At 40.4% G+C, this 18,378-nt stretch overlaps 1 protein-coding gene across 1 annotated transcript in view; it reads right to left on the reverse strand.

Moving 5' to 3' along the window:
* The window catches only part of LOC144506244 (uncharacterized), a 172,485-nt gene that overhangs the window by 3,160 nt on the left and 150,947 nt on the right, over positions 1 to 18,378 (reverse strand). The window contains exons 33-38 of the mRNA XM_078232103.1: positions 14,678 to 14,769; positions 9,947 to 9,992; positions 6,391 to 6,446; positions 3,123 to 3,243; positions 2,423 to 2,554; positions 213 to 284 (exon numbers count right to left, since the gene is read on the reverse strand). Coding sequence (XP_078088229.1) covers positions 213 to 284; positions 2,423 to 2,554; positions 3,123 to 3,243; positions 6,391 to 6,446; positions 9,947 to 9,992; positions 14,678 to 14,769 — 519 coding nt within the window. The remainder of the gene's footprint in view (positions 1 to 212; positions 285 to 2,422; positions 2,555 to 3,122; positions 3,244 to 6,390; positions 6,447 to 9,946; positions 9,993 to 14,677; positions 14,770 to 18,378) is intronic.

Genomic DNA, 18,378 nt, shown 5'->3' on the forward strand with positions numbered 1-18,378 from the left:
ATGTGGCAGCTAATTGATAAACAACAGGGACCTACAAACAGCAATGAGATAATAAGATATTCAATTTTTGGATGTTGGTTGAACTAAATATTGACCTATTCCATGTCCTTCCCCACAGATGCTCCCTGATGCTGAGTGTTTCCAGCATTTTTGGTTTGTTTCAAATATTTAACAGGCAACAGTATTTTGCTTTCGTACAATGCAATCCTTACCCGATTGAAATTCTGACCAAAAGTCTTGAAATGGATCCACAGTCAGAAGTATTGCCCGTGCTGTGTCATAGTCTGAAAGAACATGGTTAACAGGAAGTAAAAATAAGTGATGGATTTAAACTTCCTGAACTGCAGTTTATAGTTGTAGATAATCCCACTGTGCTGGAGACCCAGATAACACTGATCAATCACAAAACAGCCAATCATTTGCACTATGCTAGTGAATGAAAATCCCAACGTTTCTTAAACTTATCCCACTTTTCTCTCGAGATTTATTTAATTTTTTTTCTAAAGTAGCTGAAGTTTTGTGTTCACCTGGCACATGCACATCAATCTAATCTCAGCCAGCTAGCAGTTGGGGCACTGCCATTAATTTCACTGACTTGAGTTAGAAAGTGGGGAGAGAATGGCCAGATGTTTCCACTTCAGGTATTTGTTAATTGTTTCTCTCCCCACTCCAACTACTAGAAAATGTAGATATTGAGTGGGGTCAGGTCCGATATCTCTCTATGGTCAAAAAAGACTCGCCAGCAGTCACTACCTATGTTTGGCACTGGAGGGGGTACAGAGGAGATTCACTTGGTTGATTCCAGAGTTGAGAGGGTTGGCTGGTGAGGAGAGACTGAGTAGACTGGGGCTATACTCATTGGAATTCAGAAGAATGAGGGGAGATCTTATAGAAACATATAAGATTAGGAAGGGAATAGATAAGATAGAAGCAGGGAAGTTGTTTCCACTGGCAGGTGAAACTAGAACTAGGGGGCATAGCCTCAAAATAAGGGGGAGCAGATTTAGGACTGAGTTGAGGAGGAACTTCTTCAGACAAAGGGTTGTGAATCTGTGGAATTCCCTGCCCAGTGAAGCAGTTGAAGCTACCTCATTGAATGTTTTTAAGGCAAGGATAGATACATTTTTGAACAGTAAAGGAATTAAGGGTTATGGTGAGTGGAGCTGAGTCCACAAAAAGATCAGCCATGATCTTATTGAATGTCGGAGCAGGCCCGAGGGGCCAGATGGCCTATTCCTGCTCCTAGTTCTTCTGAAGCTACACAAAAGTGTAGTATGAAAGTTCTCACAAATATTAAAGTTTATTTCACTGTAAAAGTGTTGTAACTGTAGTTCATTAACAACAATCTACATTTAATATTGTAATATGACACACAACTTAGAAAAACAATGCCGCCTCCCCCAAGGACCTCAAATAAGCTTCTCCTCCTGACCCCTTCCTTCAAAGGCACTTTGTATTGGGCCTATATGTTTGGATGGTTTTTAAGTTACACTTTTTTGTTTTTGTTACAAGCGGAGGAGTAATGAGAAGGACTGAAAGAAGACCCTTAGTAATTGGTGAGAAAATCAGAACTAATCTCTGAAGTTGAACTGCAAACGAAGCAGGAGCTGGTTGCAGTATAGGAGTCCCAGGAAGAGCAAGTTTCGCAATCGAGATGATTTTCAGCAAATACTCAACGTTTCAGACAATTGGCTCCCTTCCATCCCAGACTGTTGAATCAAATTTCTGTTGCAAATCCCAAAACCAAATCTGACCTGGGTACAGTTTAAATGACAGCATTGTGTCGAATAATTGCCATCCCTGCCCAGAATAGAAAACTGAAAAATTACCCTTGCAGAATTACTGAAGCAATGCTGGACGCAGTGCTGTTAAGATGCCGATGTGACACATTGTGAATGTAGTCGACCCTGCCACTGACTAGCACGATGTGCAATTGACTGAATCCCACCCACCACAGTGCGAGTCCTTCTGTGGTATGGGTGCTAATTTACTGTGTGTAAATATGGCTTGAAATGTTGAGAAGTTTAGGAATTGAATCAACAGTCATCTGGAAATAACAGAACTTGAAGGCAACTGTTGTTCCAGAAACTGAAAACAAATTTAGTTATCCCTTAGATGGTGATGGAATTGGGAGATCAGAGTCTTTGCACTTCTCTGCAGTGTTCTGTACCTGTCACCATGCACAAGATGGCTGCCAGAGCTATAGCAGATAAGAGCATTATTATGGCACACTTAATATGGAGTAATTAATACGATAATACAAAACTACAGAAACGTGATGTCATCTGATTAAGCTTAAACTAAATAACCTCTTGCACAATTTACTTTATTTTTGCTTAAAGACATCAGTTTATTTATTTGGATTCAGTAGAAGAAAATCATTCACATCTGACTACAGCCCCTACTCTCAATGTTAACATACCTTTCTCTGTTGCTTTTTCATTAACTATATTTTGCTGAATGGAATTCAGATTATTCTGGATTTTCATGAAGATCTTCTCCACACATTGTGCTTCCTTGCATTTCTTCCAGAATGCCTTTGCTCGTCCTGTTGCTGTTCAAACATATTTGTTTGTTAACTGCACAGAAAAATTACATATTTGAACAGTTCAGTTCATGTATCTGGCTACCTGCAAATTATTCTCTTACCAAGAGTCTTAATTCCTACTTCTGGCACTTGATTCTAACACTAAGACAGATGTATTGGATAGGGGAAGTCAGAAAAGGCACAGAAAGGTAATGACAGAGAGAAAGGTGAGAAGCAGAGGTTGAGTCACTCAGCAAAGAACAAGCATCTTTGAGTATTCTGGCTAGTGACCCAAGACAAACTTGATCCTTATAGAAGTTAAGAATTTTTCAAAAGAAAACTGCCAATTTTAGTTTCATTTGAAATCAGATAGGCCAAGGATCTTAACAGATCCAGGTTACAGGGTAAGGTAGCCAAGTGTTTATGGCACTCAACCAGTGTCTCATTGGACAAAAGGGACAACTAGTTAAACACACAAGGGAGAAAGGATTAGAAGATAATGCTTATAGAATTTGAAGATGGTGGGAGGAGGTTCATGTGAAACATGGAATTAAGAATCAAATAGATTTCTTGAAGATTGAAATTTTTTTATTACTTGATGGTTCATGTGGTTCTCTGCATGTGGTTACGGCCTCTACTGCAGTCTGCATTTGGACTTCCTGCTGTATGTCTTCAGGCTCCTCCTGGACCTCTACCTCTTTGATCTCTCCTTCTTGCTAGAGAAAAAATGCAATCCTAAGTAAGTGGATTCTTGGTTCCCAGGTCTATGTCAATTTTGCTACTTATACACTGTGTCCAAAATAGCGTAATTTGAGGCATCAAGTGAAATATGTGGTGAGTATAGTCCGATTGGAACTTTGGACCTGTAGTTCCCAAAGCTCTCCACCTATCCTTGCATCATATTTGGGTCTGATGTGGAGTTGCCAGCGTTGGACTGGGTTGAGCACAGTAAGAAGTCTCAACACCAGGTTAAAGTCAACAGGTTTATTTGGAATCATGAGCTTTCACAGCGCTGCAGCGTAATTCCAAATAAACCTGTTGGACTTGAACCTGGTGTTGTGAGACTTCTTACCATATTTGGGTCTGTTGTAGACTTGATAAGAGACTATTTGCTATAATTAGTCAATAACTCCATTATTGTTGTATCATGCAACTACAAGGATGTTGCAAGGTAAACTAGATAGAGTTTTGTCTTTTCATTCAGCAATTCCCATTTTCCCATGGGCACTTGGCTGGCTCTGGAGCTGATTCACTGATCTTCCTTCCTTTTCCTACAGAGTCGTGTCTGACCTCTGCCATGCAATATTGTTACCTCTTGAGACAAGATTAGCATTTCTAATAGCTGACTTAACATGCCACATATTGCCTAGGTGCTAACATATAACCCAACAAGCTGTGAAGCACATGTCCCTTCATCAGAGATGTGAGAGAACTTTAGTTGCAAACTGTACAACCTTCAAACCCAGAATGGCATTGCTATTAACCCCATTTTCTGTCCCTTTCAACCTGGAAAGGTGTTAATTTCCGCAGAGGTGCAGTTCCAGCCGTATTAGATTGTGTTTTCTATGTTAAATTTCTTAATGAAAAAAACAAAAAGCTTGCATTATTTAACACTATTAACATGGAAAACATCCAAAGCCACTTCCCAGATGCATGTGAACTCGAGGAGAAAGTATTTGGCAGGCTGGCCAAAAGCTGGGTTTTAAGAAGGGCTATAAAGGATGCATGAGTAATGGCGAGAGACATGGGGTTTTCAGAGGGTTGGATGCCAGTAGCTGAAGGTGTGGATGTCAGTGGAAGTGGGAGGGTGAAGCTGAAGTCAGAAAATAGAGTTCAGGCAGGAATATTTTAAATCCAAGAATTTTAAACTTGAAAATGTTTAGAAACAAATGTAAGGCATCAAAAACTGACTTACAATCATGAGTTTTATAAAATTATTACATTTTGGAACTGTCTTTAATTCAGGGTAAAATAAAGGGGGGTGTCACGTGATCTGTTCTTACGTCTGCATGACAAGAAGTCTGGGTGATGCTGGCTGTTAAAGATTAAAGGGAAGCCCAGGCTGTTTTGCTGGAAAGATGATGAATGTTGTTCACACTTGGAAGACAATGGAGCCTGTGTGCAAACAGTAGATAGACTGAGTCGCCAAAATCTTAAAGTGTTGAGAATGTTGTTTTGTAAACAGCTGTACTTTAAACTGTCCATTTAATTCCAATATAAAAGAGAGTTGGGGTCTTGAGAGCAAATCGGCATTTCTCCCTAGGTACAATGCCCATGTGATTCACATTGCCATGGAGATGGGTTTTGAAAGGAGACTGATTTAAGATATCCACAAAATTGTTACAGCGCAGACGGTGGTGATTTGGCCCATCATACTGCAACCTAAAAACACAAATACGTTACTCTGTCGGAATCCAAGACAGAAAACAGCTATAGGCAGCAAGATGTTGCAGTTTACTATGTAGGATGAGAGTTCACGCTCTGATTGAAAAGACTGAATTCATGAGTTTAAACAAGCTTGGAAGATTCGCCTAGCTTGTTCCGGAGGAAGAATCCCCAGCAGGAAAATGGCTCACTTTGAAAGTCAATTCTATGATTGAGTTCCCAGACCAAAAAAGGAACAGAGGAGGAAAAAATCCTTGGCAACTAAAAATCACCTTGGATTGGTTCTGGGAGAAATTAATGTCTCCTTAAAGAATAGTCTAATTATATCTGTGAAATGCACTTTCAATTAAGCTAAAAGAGAAAAGAGGTTGCCTAGAAAGATGTGTTTAATCAAAAGTGCTTTCAGTCTTTTGTCATTGTAAAAATCTTAAAATATAAATCTTATGTCAGCCTTTCATGTATTTATTGGAAATTCAATTATTTTTTTAAAACATTGTTCTCTACAGATATTGTAATAACTTTTGATAGAAAATGTTCACACTTTGTCACAAATAGGTAAATGGGTAAATCCACTTGGTTATAGCAATTGGATTACATGAACTCAGGAGTCCAGGTTAGAACTCAAGACTCAGGGCTGCTTTTGTACGAAGGGAATGAACCGATTCCAGTTGTTGCTTAGACCCAGTAACAGTCAAGGAGAAAAGCATTTCCAAAGAGCCTTTGCTGCTTTTTGCAGATTTATTGGATGAGTTTTCAGTTCTAGACCAAAAATCACCCATCATCAATGAATATACGTAAAGCTTAGTAGCAATGTTGATTCTTTTCAGAAAGATCCGCACACGCCCGTAGATTAGATGTTTCTGTTTGTGGAAGAATCCAAAACCAGAGATCTTAAATAGAGGATTGTCACTAAAAAATCCAAGAAGGAATTCAGTCGAAAGTTCTTTATCAGAAAATTGTTAGAATGTGGAACCCCCTACACAAGGAAAGCGAATAATACAGATGCATTTAAGGGCCAGCTAGATAAATAATGAGGGGGAGGTACAGATGAGTACTCTGATATAAATTAAATAAATTGGTTGGCAGGAAGTTCATGTGAATTATTAACACCACCATAGACTAGTTGGGCCAAATATCCTGTTTCCATGCTGTTATTTCTCTGTAATCCTATTTAATGCTGATTTCTCATACCAGGGAAGATTCACAGTGACAAGAGGCCTTAAATAAAACAATTATATATAAACCATCTTAGCTTGAAGTATATGAGAATGTGATGGAATAAGTTTTACTTTAGAATTGAAAACCACAGCCACATTTATATCATCTAATCATCCAGGTATCTATTAGCATGCAGTTTAATTCAGCTATATTTCATTGTTTATAATTATTTAAATATAAATGTAATATAGCTTGTTCTATAGCAGCACACATTAGATCTACTAGAAACCCAATGTCAAATTTAACTTTATCAAACATACTTGGTCGACATTTGTGCTTGTATCACTGCAGTTCCCATCATTTGGCTCATTTTCATCTGTAAAATAAATATTAATCTGTGTGAGACTTTTAAATATGCAATGATTCACTCTTTTGATCCTGCACAACAAATTAGAAGTTATTTTACTCATGAGACCTTTGCTCATCAATTATTTTTCTAATATGATGAATAAACCACTGTGGACACCACCATACTGACCATGACAGACCCTAAAAATTAAAAGGAAGGGAGAGCTGCTTAGATAGTTCCTGTTTCATCTGTTAGTTTTCTTGACATGTCCTTAATTGGTAATGGATTTTTAAAATATTTGTTCATGGGACGTGGGCATAGCTGGCTGGGCCAGCATTTATTGCCCATCCCTAATTGTCCTTGAACTGAATGGCTTCCTAGGCCACTTCAGAGGACAGTTAAGAGTCAACCACATTGTTGTGGGTCTGGAATCAAATGTTTAACATTTTGAATTACTTCTTTAAAGGTTTCTCACTGTTTATTACTGCCACAAGCTTATTTTCTCAAGCAACCATCGCCAGCTTTCCCCTCATATCTTGGCAATTGGCTTTGTTTAAGATTTTGGTCCGTGATTGGAGCATGTTGTTTTCAAACGTACTATGGAATTTAATAGTATTATGATCACTATTTCCCACTGAATCTTTCACTATATTACTAATTAACCCTGCCTGATTGCACAATAAAATATCTCAAATAGCTTTATCCCTCATTTGTTTCACAACATACTGCTCCAGGAAACTTAGAATGATAGAATCCCTACAGTGCAGAAGGAGGCCATTCGGCCCATTGAGTCTGCACCAACCACAATCCCTTCCCATAACCCCCCATATTTACCGCGCTAATCCCCTGACACTAGGGCCACCACCCCCCCACCCCCGAACTTCCGTCAAAGCATTGTACAAACTCATCTTCCAGGATCACCTTTGTAAAGGCGGTTGTTCCAGTTTATATGAAGATTAAAGTCCCCCACAACTATCACATTGTCTTTGTTACAAGTCCCAATAATATATTGCTTAATGCTCTGTCCAATGATATAACTACAGTTAGCAGACCCATAAACTACTCCCACAAGCATTTTTTGATGCATGCTATTCATAACCTCCACCCATACTGATTCTACTTCCTGATTTTCTGAGTCATTACCCCTTTGCACTAATGCCTTTATGCCGTCCTTTATTAGCCGTGCTACTGCTCCTTTTTTTCCATTTTGCCTGTCCTTTCAAAATGTTATGTATCCTGAAATATCTATTTCCACACCTTGATTACCTTATCATGTCTCTGTAATGGCAATCAGATCAAAACCATTTATCTCCATTTGTACCACTGGTTCATTCATCTTATTGTGAATGCTCCCTGCATTCAGAAAAAGTGACTTCATTTTTTAATAAACCATTATTCTCTGCATGGACCTTGCTCTGTAATACTGTTGTTAAAGTCTCTGTCCCTTTCAGCTTGTTTTACCCACATCAATATACTTTTTTATTGCCTCAAACTTTTATCTTTGGAGCTCTAAATCTCCCTTCATCTGAACCTTCCTCCCACTCTTGTTACTTTGAAGCCCTTTTACCTACCCTGACCATATATCCATAGACACAAATAATAAAAGGAAAATTAAACAAGGGATGGGGAACCAAAGGATGAGCAAGATAAATGACACTAATGGCAGATACCGAATGATTATATTTTACTCAATGTTAACAAAATAAGCATTTAACTAGTGGATAGCATAAGAAGATGATTAGTGCAGACAGAATAGGAAAGGAGAAAATAATTGACAAAATTGAAAGAGGATAAAACACCAGGTCAAAGTGCTTTGCACTCACACCATACTCAGTCTGAAAATTAGTCAAGAAATAGGAAAAGCATTGCCTTCATATACACAAAAGTTCCATAGAAGAGGGTATAGTGTTAGAGGACTGGTAGATAGTTAATGCTATAATATACAAAAGAGATATTGCACAGTGGTACAGTGGTTAGCACTGCTGCCTCACAGCGCCAGGGACCCGGATTCGATTCTGGCCTCGGGTAACTGCTTGTATGGAGTTTACATTCTCCCCGTGTCTGCGTGGATTTCTTCCGGGTGCTCCGGTTTCCTCCCACAGTCTGAAAGACATACTGGTTAGGTGCATTGGCCATGCTAAATTCTCCCTCCGTGTACCCGAACAGGTGCCGGAGTGGCAACTAGGGGATTTTCACAGTAAGTTCATTGCAGTGTTAATGTAATGACTAATAAATAAACTTTAACTTTAAAACCTAGGAATTGTAAAACAATTTCAACAGTTGGAATTGACAATCCAATAAGTGATATAAGAGCACCTAGAAACAAATGATAAGAAATGTAATGCTAGGTCCATAACAAAGTTATTGGAATCAAGGGACAAATGGGTAATAAGTTCTCTCTCGTCAAAAAGTGGATAGTAGTGGCAAAGGGTAGTAATGCAGATTGGAGGAAGATAAAAGGGGTGTTCGAGAAGGATCAATGGTACAACCATAGTTATTCATAATTTAAGTCAATGATTTAGACCAGTAACCCAATTTTAACATTTGCAGATGATACTAAACTGTGGGATATAGCTAGCACTCAGGAAGAATGCAACTTTCAGACTGATGGTTAAATGAACCTTAACGTTGACTGTGACCTGATACACTTGGCAGGGAAAAATCAAAAGTATCTTAAAAAACAACAAACTGAATGCAGTAGAAAAGCAAAATAAACTCAGAATACAGGTGAGAATAAAATTAAGAACAGCATCAGAGATCAGCAAAGCAATTAAAAATTCTAACAAAAATTGGGATTGATAGCCAGGGTTAAATTCAAAAGTAGTGAAGTTATATTAAAATTTTATTTTAATAATTGTAAAACTTGAATTTTAACCCTGATCAAGCTATTCTTCAAACACCGTGCAACGTTCTGGTGTGTATACGATAGAAAGAACACAGAAGCTCTGGGGAGGAAGTGTAAAAAGGATTTACAAGGATGGTACCAGAACAGGCGAGATCCCAACTATTGGGAAATATTGGAATGGTAGCATTTTATCTTTAGAAAGATATTGAGGTGAACTAGCCGAGGACTTAAAGCCAAAAATAAGTTAGATGAAGCAGGTGTGGAACAGATGTTTCCACTTGTGGCAAAATCCAAAACTAAGAGAATTACAATATGGTTACTGATAAATCCAATCGGGAATTCAGGGAAAATTTCTTTGCTCAGAGACTGGTTGGAATGAGTAACTCACTACCACATAAAATGGTCGAGGAAAACAGCATAAATGCTTTCAAAAGGAAACTAGACAACTATGTAAGAAAAAAAGAAATAGAAAGATATGCTGAAAGAGCAAGGTGAGCAAAATGGAATGGGAGATTTGTGCGGGGTATAAACTAACTGGACTGATTGGCCATGTAATCCAATAGGACAAAGAATCTGCCATACTATTTGTAACTGAATGATTAATTGACATGACAGTGCTACTTTTGGGTTTGCTGTTTGCATTTCAGCTCAGCAAATGAAATACAAAATAAAATGATTGTACCTGAAATGGGAGGTGGATCAGGATGTGAATTCTTGGTACTAACAGGCTAAAAGAAAAATAGTGTTGCTTTAAATGAGTAGAAAAATATATAAACAAACAGTATTACCTTGAAACAAAATTTACTTACACTATACTGACATTTTCATAGAATCTACTTAATTACTGGCTGGTATATATTCGAGAGGAGAGCCAGAGGGAAGAATATTTTCTACATTTTAAAGGTCGAGAGCTTCAAGTTTAGAACATAGAACATAGAACAGTACAGCACAGAACAGGCCCTTCGGCCCACGATGTTGTGCCGAGCTTTGTCTGAAACCCAGATCGAGCTATTTCCTCCCTAACATCCCGAAGTACTCCATGTGCCTATCCAATAGCTTCTTAAATGTTCCTAAAGTTTCTGACTCCACTATCCCTGCAGGCAATCCATTCCACACCCCAACCACTCTCTGAGTAAAAAACCTACCTCGGACATCCTTCCTATATCTCCCACCATGAACCCTATAGTTATGCCCCCTAGTTACCGCTCCATTCACCCGAGGAAATAGTCTTTGAACGTTCACTCTCTCTATCCCCCTCATCATCTTATAAACCTCTATCAAGTCTCCTCTCAACCTCCTCCGCTCCAAAGAGAAAAGCCCAAGTTCCCTCAACCTTTCCTCATAAGACCTACCCTCCAAACCAGGCAGCATCCTGGTAAATCTCCTTTGCACTCTTTCCAGTGTCTCCACATCCTTCTTGTAGTGAGGGGACCAGAACTGCACACAATATTCCAAATGTGGTCTCACCAAGGTCCTGTACAGTTGCAGCATAACCCCACGGCTCTTAAACTCAAACCCCCTGTTAATGAACGCCAACACACTATAGGCCTTCTTCACGGCTCTATCCACTTGAGTGGCAACCTTCAGAGATCTATGGATATGAACCCCAAGATCTCCCTGTTCCTCCACATTCTTCAGAACCCTACCTTTGACCCTGTAATCCACATTTAAATTTGTCCTACCAAAATGAATCACCTCGCATTTGTCAGGGTTAAACTCCATTTGTCATTTTTCAGCCCAGCTCTGCATCCTATCTATATCTCTTTGCAGCCTACAACAGCCCTCCACCTCATCCACTACTCCACCAATCTTGGTGTCATCAGCAAACTTACTGATCCACCCTTCAGCCCCCTCCTCCAAGTCATTTATAAAAATTACAAATAGCAAAGGACCAAGCACTGATCCCTGTGGCACTCCACTGGTAACCGGTTTCCAGTCTGAAAATTTTCCATCCACCACCACCCTCTGTCTTCTGTTAGATAGCGAGTTACCTATCCAATCGGCCAAACTTCCCTCTATCCCACACATCCTTACTTTCTTCATAAGCCGACCGTGGAGGACTTTATCAAACGCCTTACTAAAATCCATGTATATGACATCAACTGCACTACCTTCATCTACACACTTAGTTACCTCCTCAAAAAATTCTATCAAATTTGTGAGGCAAGACTTGCCCTTCACAAATCCGTGCTGACTATCCCGGATTAAGCTGCATCTTTCTAAATGGTCGTAAATCCTATCCCTAAGGACCTTTTCCATCAACTTACCGACCACCGAAGTAAGACTAACCAGCCTATAATTACCAGGGTCATTTCTATTTCCTTTCTTAAACAGAGGAACCACATTCGCCACTCTCCAGTCCTCTGGCACCACCCCCGTGGACAGTGAGGACGCAAAGATCGATGCCAAAGGCTCTGCTATCTCATCCCTTGCCTCCCAAAGAATCCTAGGATATATTTCATCAGGCCCAGGGGACTTATCAACTTTCAGTTTATTCAAAATTGCTAGTACATCTTCCCTCCGAACATCTACTTCCTCCAGTCTATCAGCCTGTGACACTCTCTCTTCCTCAAAAACATGGCCCCTCTCCTTGGTGAACACCGAAGAAAAGTATTCATTTTTTATTCATTTATTCAAGTTTTTAGGTGTCCAGATCACCAATAATTTGTCCTGGTCCCCCCATGCCGACACTACAGTTAAGAAAGCCTCTACTTTCTCAGAAGACTAAGGAAATTTGGCATGTCAGCTATGACTCTCTCCAATTTTTACTGATGCACCATAGAAAACATTCTTTCTGGTTGTGTCACAGCTTGGTATGGCTCCTGCTCTGCCCAAGACCGCAAGGAACTACAAAAGGTCATGAATGTAGCCCAATCCATCACGCAAACCAGCCTCCCATCCATTGACTCTGTCTACACTTCCCGCTGCCTCGGCAAAGCAGCCAGCATAATTAAGGACCTTACGCACCCAGGACATTCTCTCTTCCACCTTCTTCCGTCAGGAAAAAGATACAAAAGTCTGTGGTCACGTACCAACCAATTCATTCTTCCCTGCTGCCGTCAGACTTTTGAATGGACTTACCTTGCATTAAGTTGATCTTTCTCTATCCCCTAGCTGTGACTATAACACTACATTCTGCATTCTCTCGTTTCCTTCTCTATGAACGGTATGCTTTGTCTGTATAGCGTGCAAGAAACAATACTTTTCACTGTATGCTAATACATGTGAAATAATAAATCAAATCCAAATCAAAAATCTAATTGTTCTGATCTGCAATGCGTTGTCTGAAAGGCTGGTCAAAACAGATTCAATTGTATCTTGAAAGGAAATTGGATAAATACTTGAAAGATAGACATTTTTGGGCTATAGGGAAAAAGCAGGGAAGTGGGACTAATTGAATGATTCTTTTAAAAGAGACAACATAGACAGGATGGTTCAAATGGCCTCCTGTGCTGCAAAATTTTATGATTCAACATTGACTCAAATGAGCACAGTCAGAACAATCTCGGTTTTATGCAATTGATAAAACACTCATAGGAAGCAACTAGTCTGAAACATTGGTGATAGCAGGTCCACTGTATTAAGGCAGTTATCGGCAGATTCAAATTTTGCATGATCCACAGAACATTTTGTTAGGCATCGGGGCTTCTGGAATGTGTGAAGTTCATGTCAGCTCAATTCAGGAGGCCAGGTGAATGAGTCAATCATTTCAGGAAAAGCCTCTTCACACAAAAGGTTAGTGGAAACCAGAAAACTCCTCCCCTTAAAAGCTGTTGAGGACAGACCAGTTAAAAGTTTTTAATGAGATAGATTTTTATTTGGCAAGATGACTAATGAATGTGGAGGAGTTACAAATCAGCCATGGTTGAACTGAATGGCAGAACAGAGCTATGTCTGAATAGCCGACTCCTATTCCTATGTTCAAGCCTTCAGCTCAGCAGACAGACATATTGCTTATAATGTGGTTAGTGAGTCATTTCTGTTTAAAATAGAAATTCCGATTCTCAGTTCCAAACCTAGGAATCATCCAGCACCGGACACAGTGTGATTGAATCCTGACTATTAATTCCTTGGCAAATGGCGTGGAAAAGACGAGGGCCAGGATATTCCAGCCTCGCACCCCAGTAGGATCTTCCAGTCCTGCCGAAGTCAATGGGTTGCATTTTTAATTTTCTACATATAATATTGAGTATGATAGTGTGGTGGTTAGGTTACTGGACTAGTAATCCCGAGAGTACGAGTTCAATTTCCACTCTGGCAGTTTCCAAATTTTACTTATTTTAAAAAAGCTTGGAAATAAAACAGTTATCAGTAAAAGTGATCATGAAGCTGTCACATTGATGTAACAATCCAACTCAGTCTCCTAATATGTGACTGTGCCTTAAAGCTCTTAAGGTGTGAATGAATGTGCAAGGTAGCACAGTGGTTAGCACTGCTGCCTCACAGTGCCAGGGACCTGGGTTCGATTCCTAGCTTGGGTCACTGTCTGTGCGGAGTCTGCATGTTCTTCCTTTGTCTGCATGGGTTTCCAAAGGGTGCTCTGGTTACCTCCCACACTCCAAAGATGTGCAGGTTAGGTTGATTGGCCATGATAAATTGACCCTAGTGTCAGGGGGATTAGCAGCGTAACTATGTGGGGTTATGGGAATAGGGCCTGGGTGGGATTGTGGTTGGTACAGATTCAATGGGCTGAATGGTCGTCTTCTGCGCTGTGGGGATTCTATCGTTCTAGTACTACTTTGCCAGATTTTGACCACAATCCGAGAATGAAAAACAAATTATTGGTCGGTCTCCCATGTGATTGCTGATGGTGAGGCAGAGATTATGCTGTTTAGCCAGTTGACTGTCATTTAACTTTTGTTTGCAGATCAAATATCCCATCAACTGCCTCTGTGGCAACAGCCAGTATTACTGGGCTCTCAGCATTCTCTCCCTCACCGCCACTGATTTTCGTCAGTCCCAATTTCCATTTCTGGTGAGGGGTCCATATTCGAAATATTAATCTGCCCTTTTCCTTTGCAGGTACTATCTGCATTACACCAGGTATTGCAGAACTGTGCCCCTTTGGGCTTAAAGGCCTCAGGTGACATGCAGGTGAATCACTTGCTTCACAAACACTTCCATGCGCTACAATTAGGAACAATGCAACTATCATTTGGACTGAAATATCACATACCTGGATTCAATTTATGAAGAGGTGTTTGACATGAAATACTTCAACAAAAGCCACAACTCGAACCCTTGTTCTACCCTTGTTTTTGTTAGATTGTTCTATTTGTTGAGTTCACCATGGATACCATGTAATAGTCACTACTTTGTCAATCACTGACATAGTGGTATATGAAGGCATCCTTTATCTCTCTGATTTTGTTCCTCAATTATACGTTTGTTCCTCAATTATACGCCAACGCACCTCAACAATACTCCAATGCACCGCGACCAACTGGGCTTGAATTTGACCATCTTGATGAGTCCTTTCACTGAACAAGGAGGGTGACCATTCTGCTTCACAGAGAGAAGAAAGAGAATATTTAAAAATAAAAGTTTTTAAAAGTTTATTTATTAGTGTCACAAATAGGTTTCATTAACACGGCAATGAAGTTACTGTGAAAATCTCCCAGTCGTCACACTCCAACGCCTGTTTGGGTACACTGAAGGAGAATTGAGTGTTGCCAATGCACCTAATAAAGTCAGACAAAGAAGATTTTGAGAATCCTCAACATGTGATGGGAGAATTGCAAAATCACTAAAATGCTATTTGCCTCTGAGAATGGTAGAAAGTCAAACATAAAAGAAAAACCCTTTCAAACCAGTGGCAGTTTAAACATCCAACAGGCTGACAGCCTTGATTCAGTGATTCATCACGCAAACCAGCCTCCCATCCACTGACTCTGTCTACACTTCCCGCTGCCTCAGCAAAGCAGCCGACATAATTAAGGACCCCACGCAGCCAGACATTCTCTCTTCCACCTTTTTCCATCGGGGAAAAAGATACAAAAGTCTGAGGTCACATACCAACTGACTCAAGAACAGTTTCTTCCCTGCTTCCGTCAGACTTTTGAATGGACCTACCTTGCATTAAGTTGATCTTTCTCTACACCCTAGCTATGACTGTAACACTACATTCTGCACTGTCTCGTTTCCTTCTCTATGAACGGTATGCTTTGTCTGTGTAGTGCACAAGAAAATACTTTTCACTGTATGCTAAAACATGTGACAATAAATCAAATCAAATCTCACACTGAAGCAGAAAATCGTGGATTCAAGTCTCACTCTAGAGGCGTGAGCACATTATCATGACTGGAACTTCAGCAAAGTGCAAAGGCTATCTTGCACAGTCAGAGGTGCCATCTTTTGACAGAAATAAATCTCATCTGCCTCTCAGGCGAATGTAATAGACAATGGAGTTTTCTCAATGCTCTGGGAATTTATCCTTCAATCAACAACACCTAAAAAAGATGATCTGGCCATTTTCAACATCCTCATAGTTACCACTGACCAGAAACTGAACCGGACAAACCATATAAATACTGTGGCTACAAGAACAAATCAGAGGCTGGAAATTCTGCAGAGAGTAACTCACCTCCTGACTCCCCAAAGTCTGTCCAGCTATCTACAACGCAAAAATCAGGAAGGTGATGGAATACTCCCCATGCCTGGATGACTGCGGTCCAACAACACTCAGGAAGCTGAACCTACCCCCGCCCCAAGGAAAAATTAGCCTGTTTGATTGGTAACCCTCTCCCTCAGGTGAACATACAAAATAGGAGCAGGAGGCCATTTGATCATTTGAGTTTGCTCTGCCATTCATGGCTGATCTGTCTGGATTTCGAATTCCACATTCACATCTACCCCTGATGACCTTTGATTTCCTGACAAAATTGAGAGTCCAGCTATCACAAACTTAAAAATATTCAATCACCAACAGCACCCCCCCCCCACCCCACCCCAGATCTACCCCCTTCTGAGGCAGAATTCCAAAGTTGCACCACCCCCATCTCTGTCCTAAAAAGGGTAACAACTAATTTTAATACAGTGCCTCCTAGTACTGGGCTCTCACACAAAAGGAAACTTCCTTTCCACATCCACCTTGTCAAACCTGTTCAGGATCTTAGGTACTTCAATCAAGTCGTCCCTCATTCTTCTAACCTCCAGTGGAAACAAGCCCAATCTTTCCAATCTTTCCTTAAGGCAACCCACTCATTTCCGGTATCAATCTAGTAAACCTCCTCTGAACTGCCTCCAGTGCATTGACATAGACTCATAGAATCCCTACAGTGCAGAAGGAGGCCATTTGGCCCATCGAGTCTGCACTGACCACAATCCCACCCAGGCCCTATTCCCGTAACGCCACATATTTACCCTGACACCAGGGTCAATTTAGCCTGGCCAATAAACCTAACCCACACATTTTTGGACATCTTTGCTTAAACAGAGACACCAAAACTGCACACAGTATTCAAGATGTGCTCTTTTCAAATTGTTTTTTATATATTCTTTCTCACAGCATACAGATATAAAAGATTAAAATGGTTAACAGGGTTAGAATTGTACATTACATTAATCATCAGTGCTGTTGACAGGAATATAAAAGAAACAATGATACAAGGGGCATTTTTAATAGAGAATCAAGCTACATGTAGAGAAGTGTTGAAATAATCGATAAACAAGAATTCAATAATGATAGCTGGTCACGAATCAATTCCAGCCTACCGGACCACCTGGATCCACTACAGTTTGCTTACTGCCACAACAGGTCCACAGCAGACGCCATTTCCCTGGCCCTGCACTCAACCCTGGAACACTTAGATAACAAGGACACCTATGTCAGACTCCTATTTATTGACTACAGCTCAGCCTTCAACACTATTATTCCCATGAAACTCATCTCCAAACTCTGTGGCCTGGGCCTCGGTACCTCCCTCTGTAACTGGATCCTGAACTTCCTAACTCACAGACCACAATCAATAAGGATAGGCAACAACACCACGATAATCCTCAACACCGGTGCCCCACAAGGCTGTGTTCTCAGCTCCCTACTATACTTCTTATACACCTATGACTGTGCGGCCAAATTCCCCTCCAATTCAATTTTCAAGTTTGCTGACGACACCACTGTAGTTGTTCGGATCTCAAACAATGACGAGACAGCGTACAGGAATGAGATAGAGAATCTGGTGAACTGGTGTGGCAACAATAACCTCTCCCTCAACAAAACGAAGGAGATTGGTATTGGCTTCAGGAAGCGTAAAGGAGAACATGCCCCTGTCTACATCAATGGGGACGAAGTAGAAAGGGTCGAGAGCTTCAAGTTTTTAGGTGTCCAGATCACCAACAACCTGTCCTGGTTCCCCCATGCCGACACTACAGTTAAGAAAGCCCACCAACGCCTCCACTTTCTCAGAAGACTAAGGAAATTTGGCATGTCAGCTATGACTCTCTCCAACTTTTACTGATGCACCATAGAAAGCATTCTTTCTGGTTGTGTCACAGCTTGGTATGGCTCCTGCTCTGCCCAAGACCGCAAGAAACTGCAAAAGGTCGTGAAAGTAGCCCAATCCATCACGCAAACAAGCCTCCCATCCATTGACTCTGTCTACACTTCCCGCTGCTTCAGCAAAGCAGCCAGCATAATTAAAGACCCCATGCAACCCGGACATTCTCTCTTCCACCTTCTTCCTTCGGGAAAAAGATACAAAAGTCTGAGGTCACGTACCAACCGACTCAAGAACATCTTCTTCCCTGCTGCTGTCAGACTTTTGAATGGGCCTACCTTGCATTAAGTTGGTCTTTCTCTACACCCTAGCTATGATTGTAACACTACATTCCGCACTCTCTCGTTTCCTTCTCTATGAACGGTATGTTTTGTCTGTATAGCGCGCAAGAAACAATACTTTTCACCGTATGTTAATACATGTGACAATAATAAATCAAATCAAAAAACGAGAATTTGATAATGATAGCTCGTCTGTACAAAAGTTGCTTCCTTCTTAGGGTACCAGTGAGACATGACTAGAAAATATGTGGAAAAGCATGGTAAAAGATGATATTAAATAAATAAGCACTATAGAGAAATAACAATGAATAAGATCAAACAAAGAAAATATGAAAAAC

The sequence above is a fragment of the Mustelus asterias genome, chromosome 17 (assembly GCF_964213995.1).
Source record: "Mustelus asterias chromosome 17, sMusAst1.hap1.1, whole genome shotgun sequence".
In the NCBI taxonomy this organism is placed as follows: domain Eukaryota; kingdom Metazoa; phylum Chordata; class Chondrichthyes; order Carcharhiniformes; family Triakidae; genus Mustelus; species Mustelus asterias.